Raw genomic sequence first — 19,439 nt, forward strand, 5'->3', positions numbered from 1 at the left:
CAGTTAAAGCAGTTGGTGGTTCATGTTTCTTTCTTCCTAGGGGTTGGGGGGATTAGGGCTACTAATGCAAAAGAGGTGCCTGAGGTGGAGGGAATGGAGCCTGAGGTGGAGGGCTGGGCTCTGTACTGGCAGCGGTCTCAATGATCTCCTGAAAGAAAACATAACAAATGAAAAGGAATTATATGGCAGAACTGGTCACATGTTATGATTGATAGATATCTATTTATACCTAAATTAATGAAATAAGACACTGGTTTGTAAAAAACCAATCACATTGATCCACCATTCTAATAAGCATTTTTAAAACTAACTATTGCATTACTTGGTAAGGGATTAAAGCTGATCCCAACCGGCCGGGGCTGGCGCCCCGCAGGATTCCCAAAAGATTGTCACCCTTTAATGTGTTTACTTTGTTTGTTTTTTCAAGTTCTGTTTCTGTTATTTGTTTCAGGATCCATTTTTTTCTCTATTTTGATTGCACTTAAAATGGGAACTTTGTTGAACTGCGTTTGTTCCAATTTATTTTACTTACTTATACTACTTATTAAAATTAATTAATTTACTAAATATGTTGTATTTCTAACAGCTACTATGCATACTATATATGTATAAATTAAAAAATATATATATGCATTTTTCCATGAAGTACAGTTCTGTACTACAATGTAGTCCAATTGAAATCACTTGATAAAAACACCTGCTAAATTACCAAATGTATTAATTGAGCGTACATTTTTCTTACACTGTGAGACATAGTTTCACAATGACTGCAACAGAGGAACCGACATCAATCTCCCCTTTAGGAAGCTATGCACCAAGGTGCCATGCTGTATTTAACCTATGGGGGCAGCACAACATCCGCGCGTCCCGTAGTGGAAGTCTTGCGTCGTCACTTCCTTCCAAGTCGTTTCTATGGTAATCAGAGATGGCGTCCGGTAAGTATCTGGAAAAAAAAGTATTGAATGTCTTGATTTGGACTTAACCTTTTAGTTTACAACAACTTCTCAAATCGAAAATACGTACTGTTTGCGACATGCTAGTCAAGCTAAAAAAACATTTGCTTTTCATTCCTTTTAGGGAGACCAATTGTATCCTTCAAGACAAATCACAACAGTATGTCCTAAGTGAGCTGGTCTTATTTATGTATTAGTATTCAGATGGGGCTCCATTAAATGCGAGGCTTTCGGCCATAAATCGCCAGTCTGATCATGTTAATATGAAGTGCTTGTGTTTTTTTTAATTTGCCTGTAAAGAGGGTTTCGGAATTTCAAGTTCATGTACAATCAGGTGGTGAATCGATCGCCTGTCGGGTCGACCTGTCATTAAATCGTATTTGCCGTCCTGTGTTTTGCTGCTGCGGTCCGTAAGGTACAGTAAAGATTACTGGCATAGGCCTATGTATAGACATACACGAATCAACCATTTTTGCTTAATATATTATTTACTTTCTTTATTATTACATAATTATTTACACTTATACTGTTTTGACACACTTCAACAAGGAGCAGGAATAGGGATGAGGGCCTCTTTCTCAAGGATGCGAACAGGAAGACAATTTGAAACTCATAAACCTGTGAGTTTCAAACACCCTAACCACTAGACGAGCTGCTGCCCATCACGGCCTACATTCTTCTGTGTACACTGTGATTGTTATTCCTTAACTATCTCCAGTTATCGTCCACATCACTACAAGTCCTCCTCTACCTCAACTGTTGGTACTTTGCAGTATACTTCCTGGCAGAGTCTCTCATGTTTGTCTACAAAGGTCAGACATTTAATGTTCATGTGGGGATGGATTGATGTGTATTGTTTAATGGTTGACAACTGCCATTAGGCAATGCATACAACTGAGTGGAACTGTACTGAATGTGCCTGCCTATAAGTAGCTTTTAGAAGTAATGTTGAAACCAATAAATCTAGGGGCCTAGGACATGCAAAAGCTTAAGTTGCAGTGTGTATGATTGAGCACCTTCCCAGTTAGTAAGCGATTTGCTGTGCAACTGCTTGACACAAACTAGCATAGCTCGTCTGTGTGGGTGGCATGACTTGTAGGGGTTTTGGGAGTTGTTATTGTAAGATTTCTGTAAACAAAGAGAGAGGTACGAGCAGGCCAGCATTTTCTATTTGTAGAATATATCAGTTATATATATATATATATTTATATATATATAATATATTCACCATGTACATTAAAACCTGAGGATCTAAACTGTACCTTGTGTATATTTCCTAGGGCTCTTACTCCCTTATCCATCAGATAATTTGATTCTGGACGTCGTTCTGCATCTCCTGTTTCTCTGCCTAGAGAGCCTCAGGATCTTCTATGGTAGGTATTTGGGGAGAAGAGAGGAGAGTGTAAACATACACCTGTAAATGTTAAGGAGCTTTCACTTGGTCATGGCCATTATTTCTCTCTTTCTCTCACTCTCTTCTCTTTTCTCTCTCTATCTCTATCTTCTTTCTCTGTTTGTGTCTATTGTATGGTTGATAATCTCAATTTCTTGCTCTCTCAATACACTGAATTGTCATACTGACAAATACTGTAATGGATGATAATAAACTAACAAATTTAAGTTTTGTATTAGTGCCATACAAACAAATTGCATTACTGCCACCTTGTGGGCTTAAACAGATTTTCAGTCTGCTTGAGGGATACATTAGCACATTTTCTCTACTTAGGTTATTCTAGGTAAGGCTTTAGGACAGAATTATCAAGCACATTTGCTGCAGCTATCATTCATAATATGTGACTATTAGGCCATTGCTGCACAAACAATAACCACATTTTTAAAATGTGAATCTACATCCCTCTACTTTATAACACCGTTTTTATACTGTCCCTGTCATTAAACCAGTGGTTAAAAACGTGCCTCCTTTTTTAGGTCTTGGTATGAATATTAACCAAGCTGTTTGTATAGATGGGATTTTTACAGGGACTTTCAAATCTTTTTACATTCTTTTTTTTTCAATCAAAAACACACCATCTAATATCAATAGCTTATAAAGCTGTACCATCCCCCCATACTTCATTTGCATATCAGGTGACCCCAGTGGTCTCCTAACTCACGGGTTGGGTACCTCTGTTATAAATGGTTATTGTACGGTTGTTGTCTAGGTTGGAAGGGGAATCTGTGTGAGCGATCCTTGGCCACCAGTGTGTCTCTGCTGCTCCTCCTACCCTGTGTGGCCCTCGCTGTCTACTTCCTCCTCCTCCAGACCTTCGTCCTGCGCTTGGAGTTCATTCTCACTGCCGTTCTCCTCTGCTTCTATGGCCTAGAGTTCCTCCTGGGCCTGGTCACTGTGTCGCTCTTCTCCAGGTATACAACACAGCTGGTGAATTAGAGTTGTATTGCCAAGTAAGGGTTCAGACACAAGGAGTTTGCTGTGGTGTTTTTCTTACTGTTAGAATGTGTTGGTGCTATTACTTCACAACATCACCACTGTCATGGTAGGGTTAGGGTTAATGTGGGTGTGTGTTTGTGTGTGCATGTGTGTTTGTCCACCTACAGGGCTAAAGTGTTCTGAAACCACATCAAACACAAAGAAGGGATTCTCCTGGATTCCTTCGAATGACCTGGATTTTGTATAATAGAATATTATTTTTATAATGGTATGTATATATCTGATCAATAGGCCTATATATGAATTATGTATACATTTTTACTTTTTCAAGGTTGGAAATAAATGTAAAATATAAATACGGTTTTGTGTGTTTTTTCATTGTCATATCTAAAATATAGGAATTGTGAATTATTTTGAATTTTTATTTTTATGTATATTTATCCTTTTCAAATGTAGGCTACTTTTCAAATGTAGGCTACTTTTGGCAGAGTGTGGCCTACACTAGAACTACATAGTCCAGGATCAATGTGTATGTTTGTTTGAGGAAGTGCAAACGGTCACGCAGATACAAAAAAAAAAAGGAAATGCATGATTACAATGATACCGCGCTGCCACTACTAAAATGCAGTTGTGTGTACTGTATCTCGTTTTACTTTTAAATGCCTGTTGCAGTTTTGTCTCCTGCTTGTACTTGTACATGGGAGATACAGAGACAAAATGTTTTTTTACAAGACATTGCTAAGGAGATTAAAGTAGTCGGTGAGCATATTGCACAACATTTATTTTCTGTATTATTTATATTTGGGTAGATTGACGATGGATAATATTATTTTCAAAGTAACGTAAATATGGCGTCATGTTTATATTTTGTGTCGGCCGTTTTGTACAGTTGGGTAGACCTACTTTTGTTGTGAACAAGCTGTCAATTGACAGCTTGTTCACCAGTCCTAAATGGAGAAAACAATATAATTCGATTTAAAGGTCCCATGACATGCCACCAGCCGTTACAAGCCATTGGAAATCTTATGACATCAGAGGTGGGCGTGTCCACCTAGATGTGTGAAGGATAGATGAGCAACGTTTGCTCATCTATCGTCCAATGGGTAGGCTGGTAGACTGATCTATCCAGCACACATCTAGGTGGACATGCCCACGTTCTGCCCCATATGATGTCATAAGGGGCAGATTTCCAAAACGGCTTGTAACAGCTAATCACACCATACCTGGTGGCATGTCATGGGACCTTTAAAATACCATCACCCATCGTAGTTGAAGCTTCTCAAAATCGCAGGGAGTTAGTTTTTATCCCTTTCTGATTTTTTTTTTCAAAATCTGCTGTAGTTGGCCCATGTTGAAGGTGACATTTGACGTTGCGCTGAAACAACATAAGCTCGTTCACAGACGTTCTCACAAAAAAGGAAGTTACAGCTATACAGTGTCTCATTCATATGGGTCAGGCCGTAAAACAACGAAGGAGGAAAATTAGTGAACTATTACTATGTTGCAGGGAACTATAGGGTCCAGTTGAAAGGGGGACACCTGCCTGCCCCACAGATCATGGGGATGTTTGTTGAGGTCAAAGACCCAGATGAAAAGGTAAAAAACCACACACACAAAGTTTTGTTTTTCAGTTTTGCTTCAGATTATTTTGATTAAATTATGGGAAAATCATGTGTATGATTTACGATAAAATGGATGAACTTCAAATAAAATGGAGTCACTGCAGCAGTTGCTCAGAATTACAGGACAGTCCAATCCAATCCAACTTTATTTGTTAAGCCCTTTAAAAACAACCACTGTCGACCAAAGTGCTTTACAGAATATAAGTGAAAGCATCACAAATACAAGACAATAAAAACAGCTCAACAGGACTACATAATTAGTAAGGTGAAATACAATAAAATACAATAGAATAAGAAAATAAGAAAAGATAAAAGGTAAGATAAGTTTAAGATAAAAGATAAAAAGATCAAAATAAAGTGTCAATGTCTTCCTAAGTGTTAAAAGCCAAGGAAAAAAGATGGGTTTTGACGAGGCATTTAAACCCAGACAGAGAAGAGGCCTCTCTGATGTGCTGGGGCAGATTGTTCTAGAGTTTTGGAGCCACAGCAGCAAAAGCACGATCCCCTCTGAGCTTTCGTGTAGTTCTGGGCACATTCAGGAGCAGCTGATCAGCTGACCTGAAAGAGCGTGCGGGTGCGTAGGGGTGTAGAAGCTCAGAGAGGTACGGCGGGGCAAGGGCGTTAAGAGATTTAAAAGTAAATAAAATAATTTTAAACTGAATCCTAAAATTTATGGGCAGCCAGTGGAGTGAGGCTAAGATGGGGGAAATGTGGTCAAATTTGCGAGTGCCGGTTAGAAGGCGTGCAGCAGCATTCTGTACCATCTGGAGACGGGAGATGGACGACGCACTGACCCCTACATAAAGTGCATTACAGTAACATACTTGCCAACATTGGGTTGTGAAAAATAGGGAGATTTTTTTCATCTGTGTATCGGCCCAAGGAACAAGGTTCCTTCACCAGGTGTGTGTATAAATTGTTGTTTCTTGCCTTAATTAATTGTAATTTCATACTTTTAAACCTGATGAAGGAACCTTCTTATGAAAATGTTTCTTTCTTTGATATTCAATAAATGATTCTGTTTACCATTGAGGACAATGAAAAAATTAGCAGTACAAACTGTTGAATTGAGTACCAGAAGGCTAAATAATAAGGCTGTTACACTGCAATGCATTTAGTACACAGTATTTATTGCACATCAAATTGCACATAAAAATATATACATCCTTCCCTTCTCAAAATCCCAAAAGTACTAACCGACAACTTTATAAAACACCAAAACACCAATCCGATTGCTTATTGGTAGACTCCACTCTGAAATGTGTCATGTCAGGTGTCTCTCTTTCTCTATCCATCTCTGTACGAACTGAGCGGGAAGACAGAAACCGCAGCAAGCGACATCTTCTTCTGCAGAGGAGGACACAGAATCGCCAAGACTGACACAGAATGTTCTATCTGCCAAGTATGACCTGAACCACTCCAGTACTGTGCCCCTGATGCCAACCCACTGTTCCATGCGAGAGATCAGGACCCCATGGTCCACTGTATCAAATGCAGCAGTTAAGTATAAAAGTACAAGAATAACACGGTCACCAGTCTGTAGCTAAAAATATGTCATTGAAGACTCTTCAAAGAGTTGATTCTGTGCTGTGCAGAGATTTAAAACCAGATTGGAAAACCTCCAGAATACTATAATTTTCCAGAAAGGACATTAACTGAGAGTGAACTATCTTCTCAAGGATTTTTGAGAGAAATGGGAGTTTAGAGATAGGCCTGAAATTTGCGAGAGCTGCAGGATCTAGTCCAGGTTTTTTAATTAATGGTTGCACCACTGTATGTTTGAAATTTTCAGGGACCACACCTGCAGACTGGCATTAATAATTGTGAGAAGAGGAATTCCAACAGTGGCGAAAACCTCTTTGAACAGTCGAGGGGGGACTGGATCATTTGGAGAACTTGAAGGCCTCGACTGGCCAACAGTCTCCTGTAGACAGGACAGTCACAGGCTCAAACTGGTCAAAGACAGCTGAGCAGGTGAAGGAGATTGAGGAGTCATAGGCAGGTGGTGAGATGAGGGCTCTAGCAGCAGAAACCTTGTCAATAAAAAAGTGCAGAAAGTTTTCACAGACAGCAGGGGAGGCCTCTGTACAGACATCAATGGTTTTAAACAAAACACGTGGTTTATGACAATTTGACAGGATAATACTAGCCAAATATTCCCTTTTAGCATTCTTCACAGTTCACTGATACTGACGCCAGCAGTCCCTTAGGATTTGAAAAGACACTTGTAGTTAGTCTTTTTTCCACTTGCGCTCGGCTTTACGGCATTCACGTCTGACAGCGCAAGTAGTATCATTTAGCCAGGGCTCAGATTTAGTTTTTGGTTGCTTGGTTTTTAAAGGAGCCACCATGTCTAAAGCAGTCTGGCAGGCGGAGTGAAACCATGAGCTAAGCTCCTCAGTACTGCACTCAGACTCGGGAATGACGGAGTTGAGATCGAAAGCGGCCGAAAACTGAGCAGCAGTGGAAGGGTTAATGACGCGACAGCGCTGAGCAGCAACGGCAGCATTAACAGTATTACAGGCAAGAGCAACCTCAAATAATACAGGCATATGATCCGAAATCACTGTGTCACAAATCTCTAGGTTAAGGACAGGTAGCCCATACGATAGGACAAGATCAAGTGTGTGTCCATGTTCTTGTGTGGGTCCAGATACATACTGCACAAGATTAAAAGAGTCAATGAGGTCAAGAAAGGCCTTTGCCATTGGTTTATCAGGACAGCACACATGAACATTAAAGTCACCCACAATAAGGACACGATCATATTTAGGCATGATTTCAGCCAGTAATTCAGAAAATTCATTCAAAAAGTATTTGTTGTATTTAGGAGGACAATAGACCACAGTGCACAATACAGTGGGAGAGCGACCCAGTTCAAATAAACTCAGTTCAAAGCTGGTGAACGAGGATGATGGAGATAACTGTCATTATGAACTGACATTCATAATGACCCTTGTAGACAGTGGCTATTCCTCCTCCCCGGCCAGACACCCGCGGGGAGTCAAAAAAAAAAAATGAAAAGAGATAGAAAAATGTTTTTCTAACAATATTCACCCCATAAAACACATCAAATATAAGTATATACTGTACATAGATAAGTAGAAACTAAATGCAGAATTACATTTTAATACTATAATATTATGTGTGCGTGTGTAGGGAGGCAGTAACACACAGGTGGAAGGAGCACTATGAAGAGCTTCTGAACAGGGACACCACTCCTCAGATTGAGGCCCTGGTCCAACTCCCTCAACTGCCCATCATTGAGGGAATGGGAGAACCACCCAGTTTGGAAGAGGTGCAGGACGCTATCAGGACAATGAAAAACAACAAGGCTGCTGGGCCTGACGGCATCCCAGCTGAGGTCCTGAAAGAAGGTGGACCTGTCCTCCTTGAACACATCCACTCCCTGCTCCTCAAAATATAGGAAAAGGAGAAGGCCCCCTGAAGCCCCAAGGACCAAGAAGGAGGGCAGACATACTCGACCTTGAGTGTCCGCTGCCGCCGCTGATGGTGGTTGGGGTGTGTGTGTGTGTGTGTGTGTGTGTGTGTTTCCCCCAAGTTGGGAAACACACACACCTTCATGTCCCACTCTTCTGGACGACACCAGATCTGTCTCCACTCCAACTCGTCCTCGTTTGCCCTTTTGCCTGAAGCCATGGTGGTAGATAAACCCATGTTTAGGGAACACCTAGAATCAAAAGCTTACGATCTTTGACATTACACACCGCCATGAATAGCATTGTTTTAACATTGTTTAATTGCTTTAAATCTGGTTTAGAGTTTTTACATTTTTTTAATTTTGGAATTGAAAATGTTTATATCAGTTTTTCTAATATTTATTTTTCAGACTCAGTAGTTTTTATCTATTAGTAGTAGTACTATAGTAGTAGTAGTATAATAGTAGTTTTTAATTAGTTAGTATCAGACTCAGTAGTTTTTATCTATTAGTAGTAGTACTATAGTAGTAGTATAATAGTAGTAGTTTTTAATTAGTTAATATCAGACTCAGTAGTTTTTACATGCACTGCAGCGTAAGCCACACCATTGTAGTTGCCAGTGGATGGGAAGACCAGCTCACTGCCATTCAGGCATGTGATTTTCACTATGGCCGAGTAGTCCAGGTTGATGTCTGCTCGCCCCACTGACAACTCAACGCTCACGGACTTTCCTGCCGGGACCTTCACAATGACCTCATCTAATTCTGTTATGGTCTCTTTATTGGTCATTGAGGAGGACAGCTCCCCTCCCAGGGTCAAGCTAAACCCACCAGACCCCTCCACCAGTTTCGGGATCCCTGCTTTAACAGTCAAGCTGACGGTGGACTCAATCTTAGTGGTGGTGCTCCAGGTGGTAGACTTGGTCACAGATCTGCTGTATGTACATTTCTGCTCTTGACCAACAGTAGTTCCGTTGTGATAAAACATCGATTTGATATATTCTTTGTTTACCTACAAACACAAAAAAAATCCATATTGTTCAGGCAACACACAAAATAACACTTAATAACCAGTGCAGAAAATATCAACTCATTTATTTAGTCTAACATTTAGACTTTAACACTTTATTATACCCCCGGGAGAGAAATTCAAAAGATTTAAGTGCTGACACTATTTTATTGACCTAATGTAATTGTCAAAAGACATTACTGTCAACCCCATATCAAATTATAATCTTTCATTCTATTGTGACAACTGCTGATAAAAAAGGGCTTTATAAAATACATTTGATTGATTAATATATAAGAGTAATCTGCCCTATGAAATATATGTAATACACATGCTTTTTTTAGTGATAGGAAAGAGGAAAAATACATATCATTTTTGGTCCTGGACACGACCTACTACAAAAACAGGTGCTATTCATGCATGAAAATTATCCCATTCCAATTTGAATAAAGAAACACTTGTTAATTGAAATGTATTGCACCACTTATCCTGCCATATTCTGACTCAGGTCTTCCACACATAGCAGTACTCACCTGGGGTGTGTACATGGCCAGGCTGGGATAGGTCATGTCGGTTAGCACAGACGACTTGATGGCACTGATGAAGAGGAATCCCATACAGTCAATGTCTAAGCCAGCGCTCCCCTGCAACCCCAGGCAGACTCCTGACCCCACATCGATAGAGTGCTCGGTCTTCAGTGGCAAGGTAATCATGTGTGCGAAGAACTCGCGTTTAGAACTCGTCCAGAACCTGATGCCACCCAGACGTGTCCCGGCACCGTTATCCCACAGTGACAGCTTGGTGATGCGCTCTCCAAGTTCGAACGTAAACTCACTGAAAGTGTTTGCAACTCCAAAGCTCTCGACACGCCCATCGGTCAGTTCTGCCCGCACAGCTTTGATCTGCCAGCCGCCCACTGCCACTCCAATCTTCTTGAGGGTGGCACCATTGTCACGGCCAGTGAAAGTAAATGGATCGCCTCCCTGTCCACCGATGATATCCAGTGTAGTTGCCTTGTTAATATCCTGAAACAGAAATGTTAATCAATATATTCATGCATCCTCTAAATGCTTGACAAAAGATGCAGACATTTCGAGCTGTAAAAGGAAATCTGATCTATGTATCGTAGTGTAACAGCACTGATGCTGTGTAGATAATGGAAGCACATGTTAGTTCAAACACAGGTGCTACTCATAAGGGTGATAAGGCTGCATTGGCTTTGGTTACCTGTGCTTGTCTGGCTATGAGTTGCTTTCATACATTTTTTCCTACTTTCAAGCATGTGAATTAATGGAGGATTCAAAATGGCTGTGAATTAATGAAAGAACGTCGTCCTAATGATTAACTGGGATTTCACTACTTGTCTCTGTAACCCTCAACAGAAGGATACTCAATAAGGACATGCATTACAACAAGCAGATAGACAGGGTCCTTTCCATTTACTGTTGTCTATTCTGACAACTGACTGAAACTGAATCACTCTCCTTCTATCTTTGTCTTTTTTTCCACTAACCCAGCTTAGTTAATCTTTAATTATTAATAAGAACCCGCAATACATAAAAAATGGTTTTATAAAATACGTTTGATTGATTAATATACAAGACTAATCTGCCCTATGAAATATATGTATTACACATGCTTTTTTTAGTGATAGGAAAGAGGAAAAATACATGCCATTTTCGGTCCTGGACACGACCTACTACAAAAACAGGTGCTATTCATGCATGAAAATTATCTCATTCCAATTTGAATAAAGAAACACTTGTTAATTGAAATGTATTGCACCACTTATCCTGCCATATTCTGACTCAGGTCTTCCACACATAGCAGTACTCACCTGGGGTGTGTACATGGCCGGGCTGGGATAGGTCATGTAGGTTAGCACAGACGACTTGATGGCACTGATGAAGAGGAATCCCATACAGTCAATGTCTAAGCCAGCGCTCCCCTGCAACCCCAGGCAGACTCCTGACCCCACATTGATAGAGTGCTCGGTCTTCAGTGGCAAGGTAATCATGTGTGCGAAGAACTCGCGTTTAGAACTCGTCCAGAACCTGATGCCACCCAGACGTGTCCCGGCACCGTTATCCCACAGTGACAGCTTGGTGATGCGCTCTCCAAGTTCGAACGTAAACTCACTGAAAGTGTTTGCAACTCCAAAGCTCTCCACACGCCCATCGGTCAGTTCTGCCCGCACAGCTTTGATCTGCCAGCCGCCCACTGCCACTCCAATCTTCTTGAGGGTGGCACCATTGTCACGGCCAGTGAAAGTAAATGGATTGCCTCCCTGTCCACCGATGATATGCAGTGTAGTTGCCTTGTTAATATCCTGAAACAGAAATGTTAATCAATATATTCATGCATCCTCTAAATGCTTGACAAAAGATGCAGACATTTCGAGCTGTAAAAGGAAATCTGATCTATGTATCGTAGTGTAACAGCACTGATGCTGTGTAGATAATGGAAGCACATGTTAGTTCAAACACAGGTGCTACTCATAAGGGTGATAAGGCTAGATATATATAGAACACTAGATGTCTCGTCCGCGCTGCTGGCCAATGGAGACAAACGTCCGCACTGGCGGCCATCTTGCCCCAGTAAGCTCACTCACCCATAACATTGTGTTGGTAGTGGTACATGTACTTTTTAAATAACCATAACTTGCTCAATTTTCAACCGATTTTCAAATGGTTTGGTTTGTTATAAACGTCAGAGATGTGGCACTGCATACTTATAATTATGTTATGTTCTAAAAAAAATTGAATAATCTAAAATAGGTACAAGATTTCCCTTTACAAATAGTAGTAGTAGTAGTTAGTAGTAGTAGAAACCAAACTGTTTGAAAATCGGTTGAAAATTGAGCAAGTTATGGTTATTTAAAAAGTACATGTACCACTACCAACACAATGTTATTGGTGAGCAAGCTTACTGGGGCAAGATGGCCGCCAATGCGGACGTTCTAGACTTCGCCGTGAGACATCTAGGCCGTGTCTCAATTCAGGGGCTGCATCCTTCGAAGGATGAATTTGAAGACCGCATACGTCACAGCGGCGCGTCAAGTGCTGTCCCATTTCGAAGGGTCCTTCGAATGCGGCCGAGATATGCAGCCTTCGTTTCCCGGATTTGAAGGACCCATCAGATGGATCCTTCACAGCCCAACGTATCCCAAGATTCATTGCGCGTTGGATTTTTTTTCAGAAATGGCGCGGAGAGAGCGGAAGCGGCAGCTGCAGCGAATACATATTTAATGACAAAACAATGTGAAAACATTTTTTTTATATAAAAGTAAGGTTGGGACCATTTTAAAAATGTAACTTTATTGTCAAAGTTCAATGACATAAACGCTAGACATATAACGTTAAAGTAATTGACGTTAAGCCAACGTCCTCTCTTCCTCTTCACCCGGCGGTGAATCTTCTCCCATTCCTCCAATAAAAGATAAAACATAACAAATAAAATTATGATTTCTGGCTCCATATTTCTCCTCCACTGTCCGGTTTGAACCGCAGCTGTCAGAGTTGCTAGGAGACAGGAGCGGGACAGGTGCGTGGTCACGCAAGTTAAAGGACATTAACGGCTGGTTACGCAATCCGGGAATGCTCCGTAGGCTAGACCGTCCCATTCCACAATGCTCGTTCGGCCTTCGGTGTGGCCTTCGCAGTCTATGAAGGCCACACCTTCGAAGGATGCATCCTTCGAAGGATGCAGCCCCTGAATTGGGACACGGCCCTAGTGTTCTACAGAATCTCACTCCACCATGCCCCCCCCCCCCCCCCCCCCCCCCGATCGCCCGCGGACCCTGCTATAAAGGTATGCATTACAAGATTCTACAGAATCTCACTCCAGCCAAAACCAAAAAGTTGGCAGCCCTGTGTATGCTATGTATATATTTATATATAGCCTAATCATATATTGTTTCTTCAACTTATTAAAATAGCTGACTTTACTGCCCCTATCTGTTTCTGCTTCTCTATCATATTTATAGTGTGTGATTTGCAAAATACCTATCATAGCCTACATCACATATCATAGGGTGACCAGACGTCCCCGTTTTTGGTTGCCTGTCCCTGGCTAAATACAGAAAAAATTACCTGTCCCCGTTTTGTTTTTGAAGACACATTATGTTTTTCAATCAGATTGCTAGTCAAACTGGAAATGTCTCAGTTTTCCCCCCCTTTTCCGGGATTACGTTCCCAGTTTTGATCTCGGACGTCTGGTAGTACGTCTGGTACTTTTTAAATAACCATAACTTGCTCAATTTTCAACCGATTTTCAAACAGTTTGGTTTCTTACAAACTACTACTATTTGTAAAGGGTCTTGTACCTATTTTAGATTATTCAATTTTTTTAGAACATAACATAATTATTCAGCAGTGTATGCAGTGTCATAACGACATCTCTGACGTTTATAATGAAACCAAACCATTTGAAAATCTGTTGAAAATTGAGCAAGTTATGGTTATTTAAAAAGTATGTACCACTACCAACACAATGTTATGGGTGAGCAAGCTTACTGGGGCAAGATGGCAGCCAATGTGGACGTTTGTCTCCATTGGCCAGCAGCGCAGACGAGACATCTAGTGTTCTATATATATCTATGGTTGCACCAGCCAAACGGATTACACTGAGTAGAGCAGTCGACCAGCTCAAGACGGCGGCCACACGGCTCGTCGGCGCCAGTAGGTAGTATTATGATATAATATTATGTCTATGCCCAGCACCCCCACTTCCCACGGCTATGTTTGATTGTAATTAAACGTACATATAATTTAGTCTCCTTTAGTAAGAAAAAATATAAGCCAGAGAAATACAAATGACATTGAACAGTTTGGACAGAGACTCACCTCGGTTGACCCCTGATTGCCCATTTTCCTTTCAGAAAATAAATTAGCCATAAAAACAGAAATAACAGAGGGTTGAATATTAAAATGAGATTATCATAACAAGCACTCACATTAATACTTCAAATAGCAAATCATGTTTTAGAATATTTTATTTTATCTTTGTCATCACTTCTGTGCTAGGACTAGGTCGACACATCCACGTGTTGTAATCAGTTGTAAAGTAATAAACAGTTGAACTTGGTCTTATTTCTTCTTAAGAACATCACTAACAGCAGCCTTATCTTACCTCTTAGCTTGTCAGTGAAAGTTCCAGAACTGTGTGGTACCAGAGCCCGTCTACTCTTCCCTTTCTGGTGGTACTGAAGAGGAATCAGATTATATATCCTCAGGAGTTGCTTTTCGTTTCGTTTCATTCGTGGGCCGCTCACTTTGGAGGGGGAGGTGCGACTGTTTCCTGTTTGTCTCTGTAACCCTCAACAGAAGGATACTCAATAAAGACATGCATTACAACAAGCAGATAGACAGGGTCCTTTCCATTTACTGTTGTCTATTCTGACAACTGACTGAAAATGAATCACTCTCCTTCTATCGTTGTCTTTTTTCCACTAACCCAGCTTAGTTAATCTTTAATTATTAATAAGAACCCGCAATACAAAAAAACTACTCTGAAACTAGAGATACAAGATCTCTCAGATACAGCGTTATATTCAGTCTACATGAATGAAACAGCACCTAAAGCATTATAATAAACATCACAATGATTAAGGTGAATGAGTTCATTCATACTTGACCAGAACACGCCTGTAGTTAGAAAAAATAGATTGGAGGCCTACAAGTAAAGAAGAGAAGCAGAGAAGTGGACAGAGACGAGCAGGAGTGGCGGTGTGGAGGAACCAAAACCTCGGCTTTGAATTGGAGCCAAATGTCTCGGGTCTCCATAACCTCTATTTATACGCTGTATTTATTTACAACAGCACTGGATGATCGGGATACTAGTGACACAGTGTGTTTGTGTGTGTGTGTGTTGGGGGGGGGGGGGGGGGGGGGTGTCTTGCTCGTTCTGCTGCCAAGGACACATTACTAACCGCTTGCCTCAGACTTCGTCCACAAAGACCCATATCAGACAGCAAGCTAGTAGCAGATCTAGCCACGAACCCTAAGTGGTCTAGCCTTTTTCCCCCTGACGTACAAAGTTAATTTGCCTACCCTCTCTACTAGTGGCTGATGAATTAACTTCTCTCCGCTGTTAAACATTTCAATACCTGGTTGTGACGCCACGTATACCGCCCCTGGGAGAGACTGACATCCTGCATCCTGATAGGATATGGCGGAGGCTGCACACACAGCACCTATCATAAATCTGATCCTGTTAGCTTCCATCCTCCATAGATCTCTCCATTTTATCCTTTTCTTCTCCACTCCCTCCCAGTTCACTCACTGCCCTTGTTTTGCCCGCGACACTGCCTTAGTACATCTTACAGTCTCCTCCTGTCTATGTATTTCTCCTGCAGAAGCCTTACCCCACAAGGGTTTTCCTGCGTCCCACCCTAAGCCCCCCCACCCATGCTGAACATGGCCCATGATATCCCTATGCTGATAAGTGCTGATTGAGCTTGCTGATACGCTTGTTTTGGTTTCCATTTCCTCCCTACGTTAACTGTGAGTGCAACCCTCCTCACCACTGGGTCCTTGGACTGAGTAAGAGTAATTTCCAGTCTAACCTTAGTGCACTTAAATTCTTCTGTCAGACTAGATATTGGCAACTCTACAATGCCCTTCCCATACAAGGCTACACTGCTTAGGCAGCGTGGGACTCTCTGACAAGAGTAATTTTTTCCATCCTTTCTACCTTTGACAGAGGAACGTCATAAACTGTCCCTCATCCTCATCCGCTTATCCAGGGTCGGGTCGCGGGGGAAGCAGCTCAAGCAGGGGGCCCCAGACTTCCCTTTCCCGGGCCACATTGATCAGCTCTGACGGGGGGATCCCGAGGCGTTCGCAGGCCAGTGTTGAGATATAATCTCTCCACCTAGTCCTGGGTCTTCCCCAGGGTCTCCTCCCCACTGGTCGTGCCTGGAACACCTCCCAAGGGAGGCGTCCAGTGGGCATCCTTACCAGATGCCCGAACCACCTCAACTGACTCCTTTCTAAGCAGAGGAGCAGCGGCTCTAATCCGAGTTCCTCCCGGATGGCTGAACTTCTCACCCTATCCCTAAGGGAGAAGCCAGCCACCCTCCTGAGAAAACTCATCTCGGCCGCTTGTATCCGTGATCTTTCGTCATCCGTTGTATCATCCTTTCGGTCATTATCCCTCATGACCATAGGTGAGGATAGGAACAAAGATCGACTGGTAGATCGAGAGCTTTGCCTTACGGCTCAGCTCTCTTTTTGTCACAACGGTGCGGTAAAGCAAATGCAATACCGCCCCGCTGCTCCGATTCGCCGGCCAATCTCACGCTCCATCGTACCCTCACTCGCGAACAGGACCCCGAGGTACTTGAACTCCTTCACTTGGGCTAAGGACTCTTTTCCTACCTGGAGAAGGCAATCCACCGGTTTCCTGCTAAGAGTCATGGCCTCAGATTTAGTGGTGCTGATCCTCATCCCAGCTGCTTCACACTCGGCTGCCAGCCGATCCAGTGAGTGCTGAAGGTCACAGGCCGATGATGCCATCAGGACCACATCATCTGCAAAGAGCAGTGTTGAGATCCTCAGATCACCGAACTGCAACCCCTCCCCACCACGACTATGCCTCGATATCCTGTCCATGAATATCACAAACAGGATTGGTGACAAAGTGCAGCCCTGGCGGAGGCCAACACCCACCAGGAACGGAACTGACTGGCTGCCGAGAATGCGGACACAGCTCTCACTTTGGGAATACAGAGATTGGATGGCCCTGAGGAGTGACCCCCCTACCCCATACTCCCGCAGCACCTCCCACAGTTTCTCCCGGGGGACCCGGTCATATGCCTTCTCCAAATCCACAAAACACATGTAGACCGGATGGGCATACTCCCAGGCCCCCTCCAGGATCCTTGCGAGAGTGAAGAGCTCGTCCGTAGTTCCACGTCCAGAGCGGAATCTACATTGTTCCTCTTCAATCTGAGGTTCGACAATCGGCCGAACCCTCCTTTCCAGCACCTTAGAGTAGACTTTCCCAGGGAGGCTGAGAAGTGTGATACCCCAGTAATTGGCACACACTTTCTGGTCCCCCTTTTTGAACAGGGGAACCACCACCCCGGTTTGCCACTCCTTTGGCACTGTACCAGACTGCCACGCAATGTTGAATAGGCGTGTCAACCATGACAGCCCCTCAACACAGAGTTTTTAGCATTTCTGGCTGGATCTCATCAATCCCTGGGGCTTTGCCACTGCTGAGATGTTTAACTACCTCAGTGACTTCCACCAGGGAAATTGACGACAAACCACCATCAACCTTGAGCTCTGCCTCCATCATAGAGGGCGTGTTAGTCGGATTCAGGAGTTCCTCAAAGTGTTCCTTCCAACGTTTGACTACCTCCTCAGTCGAGGTCAACAGAGTCCCACCCTTACTGTACACAGCTTGGATGTTTCCCCGTTTCCCCCTTCTGAGGTGTCGGATGGTCTTCCAGAAACACTTTGGTGCCGACCGAAAGTCCTTCTCCATGTCCTCTCCGAACTTCTCCCACACCTGCTGCTTAGCCTCCGACACGGCAGCGGCTGCAGCCCTTCGAGCCCGCCGGTACCCTGCAACTGCGTCAGGAGTCCTCCGGGATAACATACCCCGGAAGGCCTCCTTCTTCAGTCGAACGGCTTCCCTGACCACTGGTGTCCACCACGGTGTCCGAGGGTTACCGCCCCTTGAGGAACCTAAGACCCTGAGGCCACAGCTCACCGCCGCATCTTCAGCAATGGAGGCTTTTAACACCGCCCACTCTGGCTCAATGCCCCCAACCTCCACAGGAATGCTAGAAAAGCTCCACGGCAATAAACCAAACTGCAGACACCACAACTTAAGCTTACCTGGCAGCCCTGACTTGAGTTTCCTGTCTCAAGTCTTCAACCTGTGACTTATCACTGAGGCTTGCATCATACCACCTTCCCAGACTCTTCACTGGCTTCTCCAGAACTGTGGGCATCACCTCTTCATTTATAGCAAACTTCTTATCTACTACCTTCGCTTTAACGAAGAGACTCCTAGACTTACTTGGCTTCACCTTCATTCTAGCCCATTGCAGATTGCTATTTAACTTATCCAGCAACCTGCTGGTGTATGGAGCGGTTGACGTCATGGTTGTCATGTCGTCCATGAAGGCCCTAATCGGCCTCCATTGCCATTGTGAAAGCGAGTGGGGAGATTGTACATCGCGCCATGATTCCTATCTCAAGCTGTTTCCACCCTGTGGTGTACTCTGCCATAGTAAAACAAAGTTGAATATCCAGAAAGTATGCTTTAACTAGGCTTTTAATGCTACCTGGGATTCTGAAATAATCAAAGGCCTCCCATAAAAGACTATGTGGTACTGACCTGAAAGCATTAGCCAGATCTAAGAATACAACATGCAGGTCTCTCCTCTTGCGCTTCGCTTACTGAATTTGGTCCCAAATCATGCTGGTATGCTCTAAGCACCCGGAGAAACCAGGGATTCCAGATTTTTGCACCGTGGTGTAAATTAGGCAATTATTTTCAACCCTAACCCCCTAACCCTTTTCAAGATAACTTGTCAATCTCCTTGCCACAACACTGAAGAAGATTTTACCTTCAACATTCAGTAAACTAATTGGTCTAAACTGATTAATCTCCACTGAGTCCCTCTCTTTGGGAATAAATATTCCCCCAGCCCTACGCCATGCCTTGGGAATACTCAATGCTTTTCCCAAACTATTTTGAAGAGGCCTTTGCACATTTTAGAACTTCTTGCACCTCTTTCCACCTTGGTGGGCTATCGTCGCACTGACTACTTAATTCACCAATAGGTGGGATATCACCTCTGAACCTCTCCCTGTCTTTGTGCACTCCCTCCAAGTACTCCTCAGGCTTCTGCTTAGGTTCCATGAGGCTACCACTCTTCTGCCTATCAAATAATGACTTAACAAATTTAAATAGATCTTTATAAAATGCTAATCTAGCTCGCGATTTCTTCTTTCTATTTTTCATACTTTCTGCTCTTCTTAGCACTGCCAACTGCTCCCTCACATCT

The 19,439-nt window shown here is 42.9% G+C and overlaps 2 protein-coding genes and 1 pseudogene across 4 annotated transcripts; 2 read left to right on the top strand and 1 right to left on the bottom strand.

Moving 5' to 3' along the window:
- Window positions 1-1,537: 1,537 nt before the first annotated feature.
- Window positions 1,538-3,525, top strand: LOC311345225 (transmembrane protein 216-like; the record flags this gene model as incomplete). Its single annotated transcript, XM_084469602.1, has 5 exons — window positions 1,538-1,573; window positions 1,672-1,765; window positions 2,234-2,326; window positions 3,116-3,317; window positions 3,510-3,525. 5 exons carry the CDS (start codon window positions 1,538-1,540, stop codon window positions 3,523-3,525), a joined length of 441 nt encoding a protein of 146 aa, XP_084325728.1.
- A 439-nt stretch (window positions 3,526-3,964) lies between these two features.
- On the top strand, window positions 3,965-8,692 carry LOC311345226 (annotated as a pseudogene). Its single transcript has 5 exons — window positions 3,965-4,101; window positions 4,850-4,938; window positions 7,550-7,560; window positions 8,124-8,341; window positions 8,489-8,692. The product of its transcript is annotated as an uncharacterized misc_RNA (transcript).
- A 219-nt stretch (window positions 8,693-8,911) lies between these two features.
- On the bottom strand, window positions 8,912-14,711 carry LOC311344929 (aerolysin-like protein). Of its 2 annotated transcripts, XM_084469273.1 has the most exons (5): window positions 14,543-14,711; window positions 14,257-14,284; window positions 11,250-11,741; window positions 9,946-10,437; window positions 8,912-9,415 (listed from the first exon to the last, which is right to left on the bottom strand). In XM_084469273.1, exons 2-5 carry the CDS (start codon window positions 14,278-14,280, stop codon window positions 8,957-8,959), a joined length of 1,467 nt encoding a protein of 488 aa, XP_084325399.1. In that variant the 5' UTR covers window positions 14,281-14,284; window positions 14,543-14,711; the 3' UTR covers window positions 8,912-8,956. The 2 variants fall into 2 exon arrangements, with proteins under 2 accessions (XP_084325399.1, XP_084325400.1); XM_084469274.1 differs by lacking the exon at window positions 11,250-11,741.
- Between the last annotated feature and the right edge of the window lie 4,728 nt (window positions 14,712-19,439).

The sequence above is a fragment of the Micromesistius poutassou genome, assembly GCF_964030765.1.
Source record: "Micromesistius poutassou genome assembly, chromosome: 6".
Taxonomy (NCBI): domain Eukaryota; kingdom Metazoa; phylum Chordata; class Actinopteri; order Gadiformes; family Gadidae; genus Micromesistius; species Micromesistius poutassou.

What these genes read in the sequence shown, in the direction of transcription:
- LOC311344929 (XM_084469273.1), bottom strand. Translation starts at nt 14,280, where the DNA reads ATGGGCAATCAGGGGTCAACCGAG. An exon ending in CGGCCATGTACACACCCCAG is followed by an intron (nt 10,438 to 11,249) that starts GTGAGTACTGCT and finishes TTTCTGTTTCAG; the next exon opens with GATATTAACAAGGCAACTAC. An exon ending in TGGCCATGTACACACCCCAG is followed by an intron (nt 9,416 to 9,945) that starts GTGAGTACTGCT and finishes TTGTGTTTGTAG; the next exon opens with GTAAACAAAGAATATATCAA.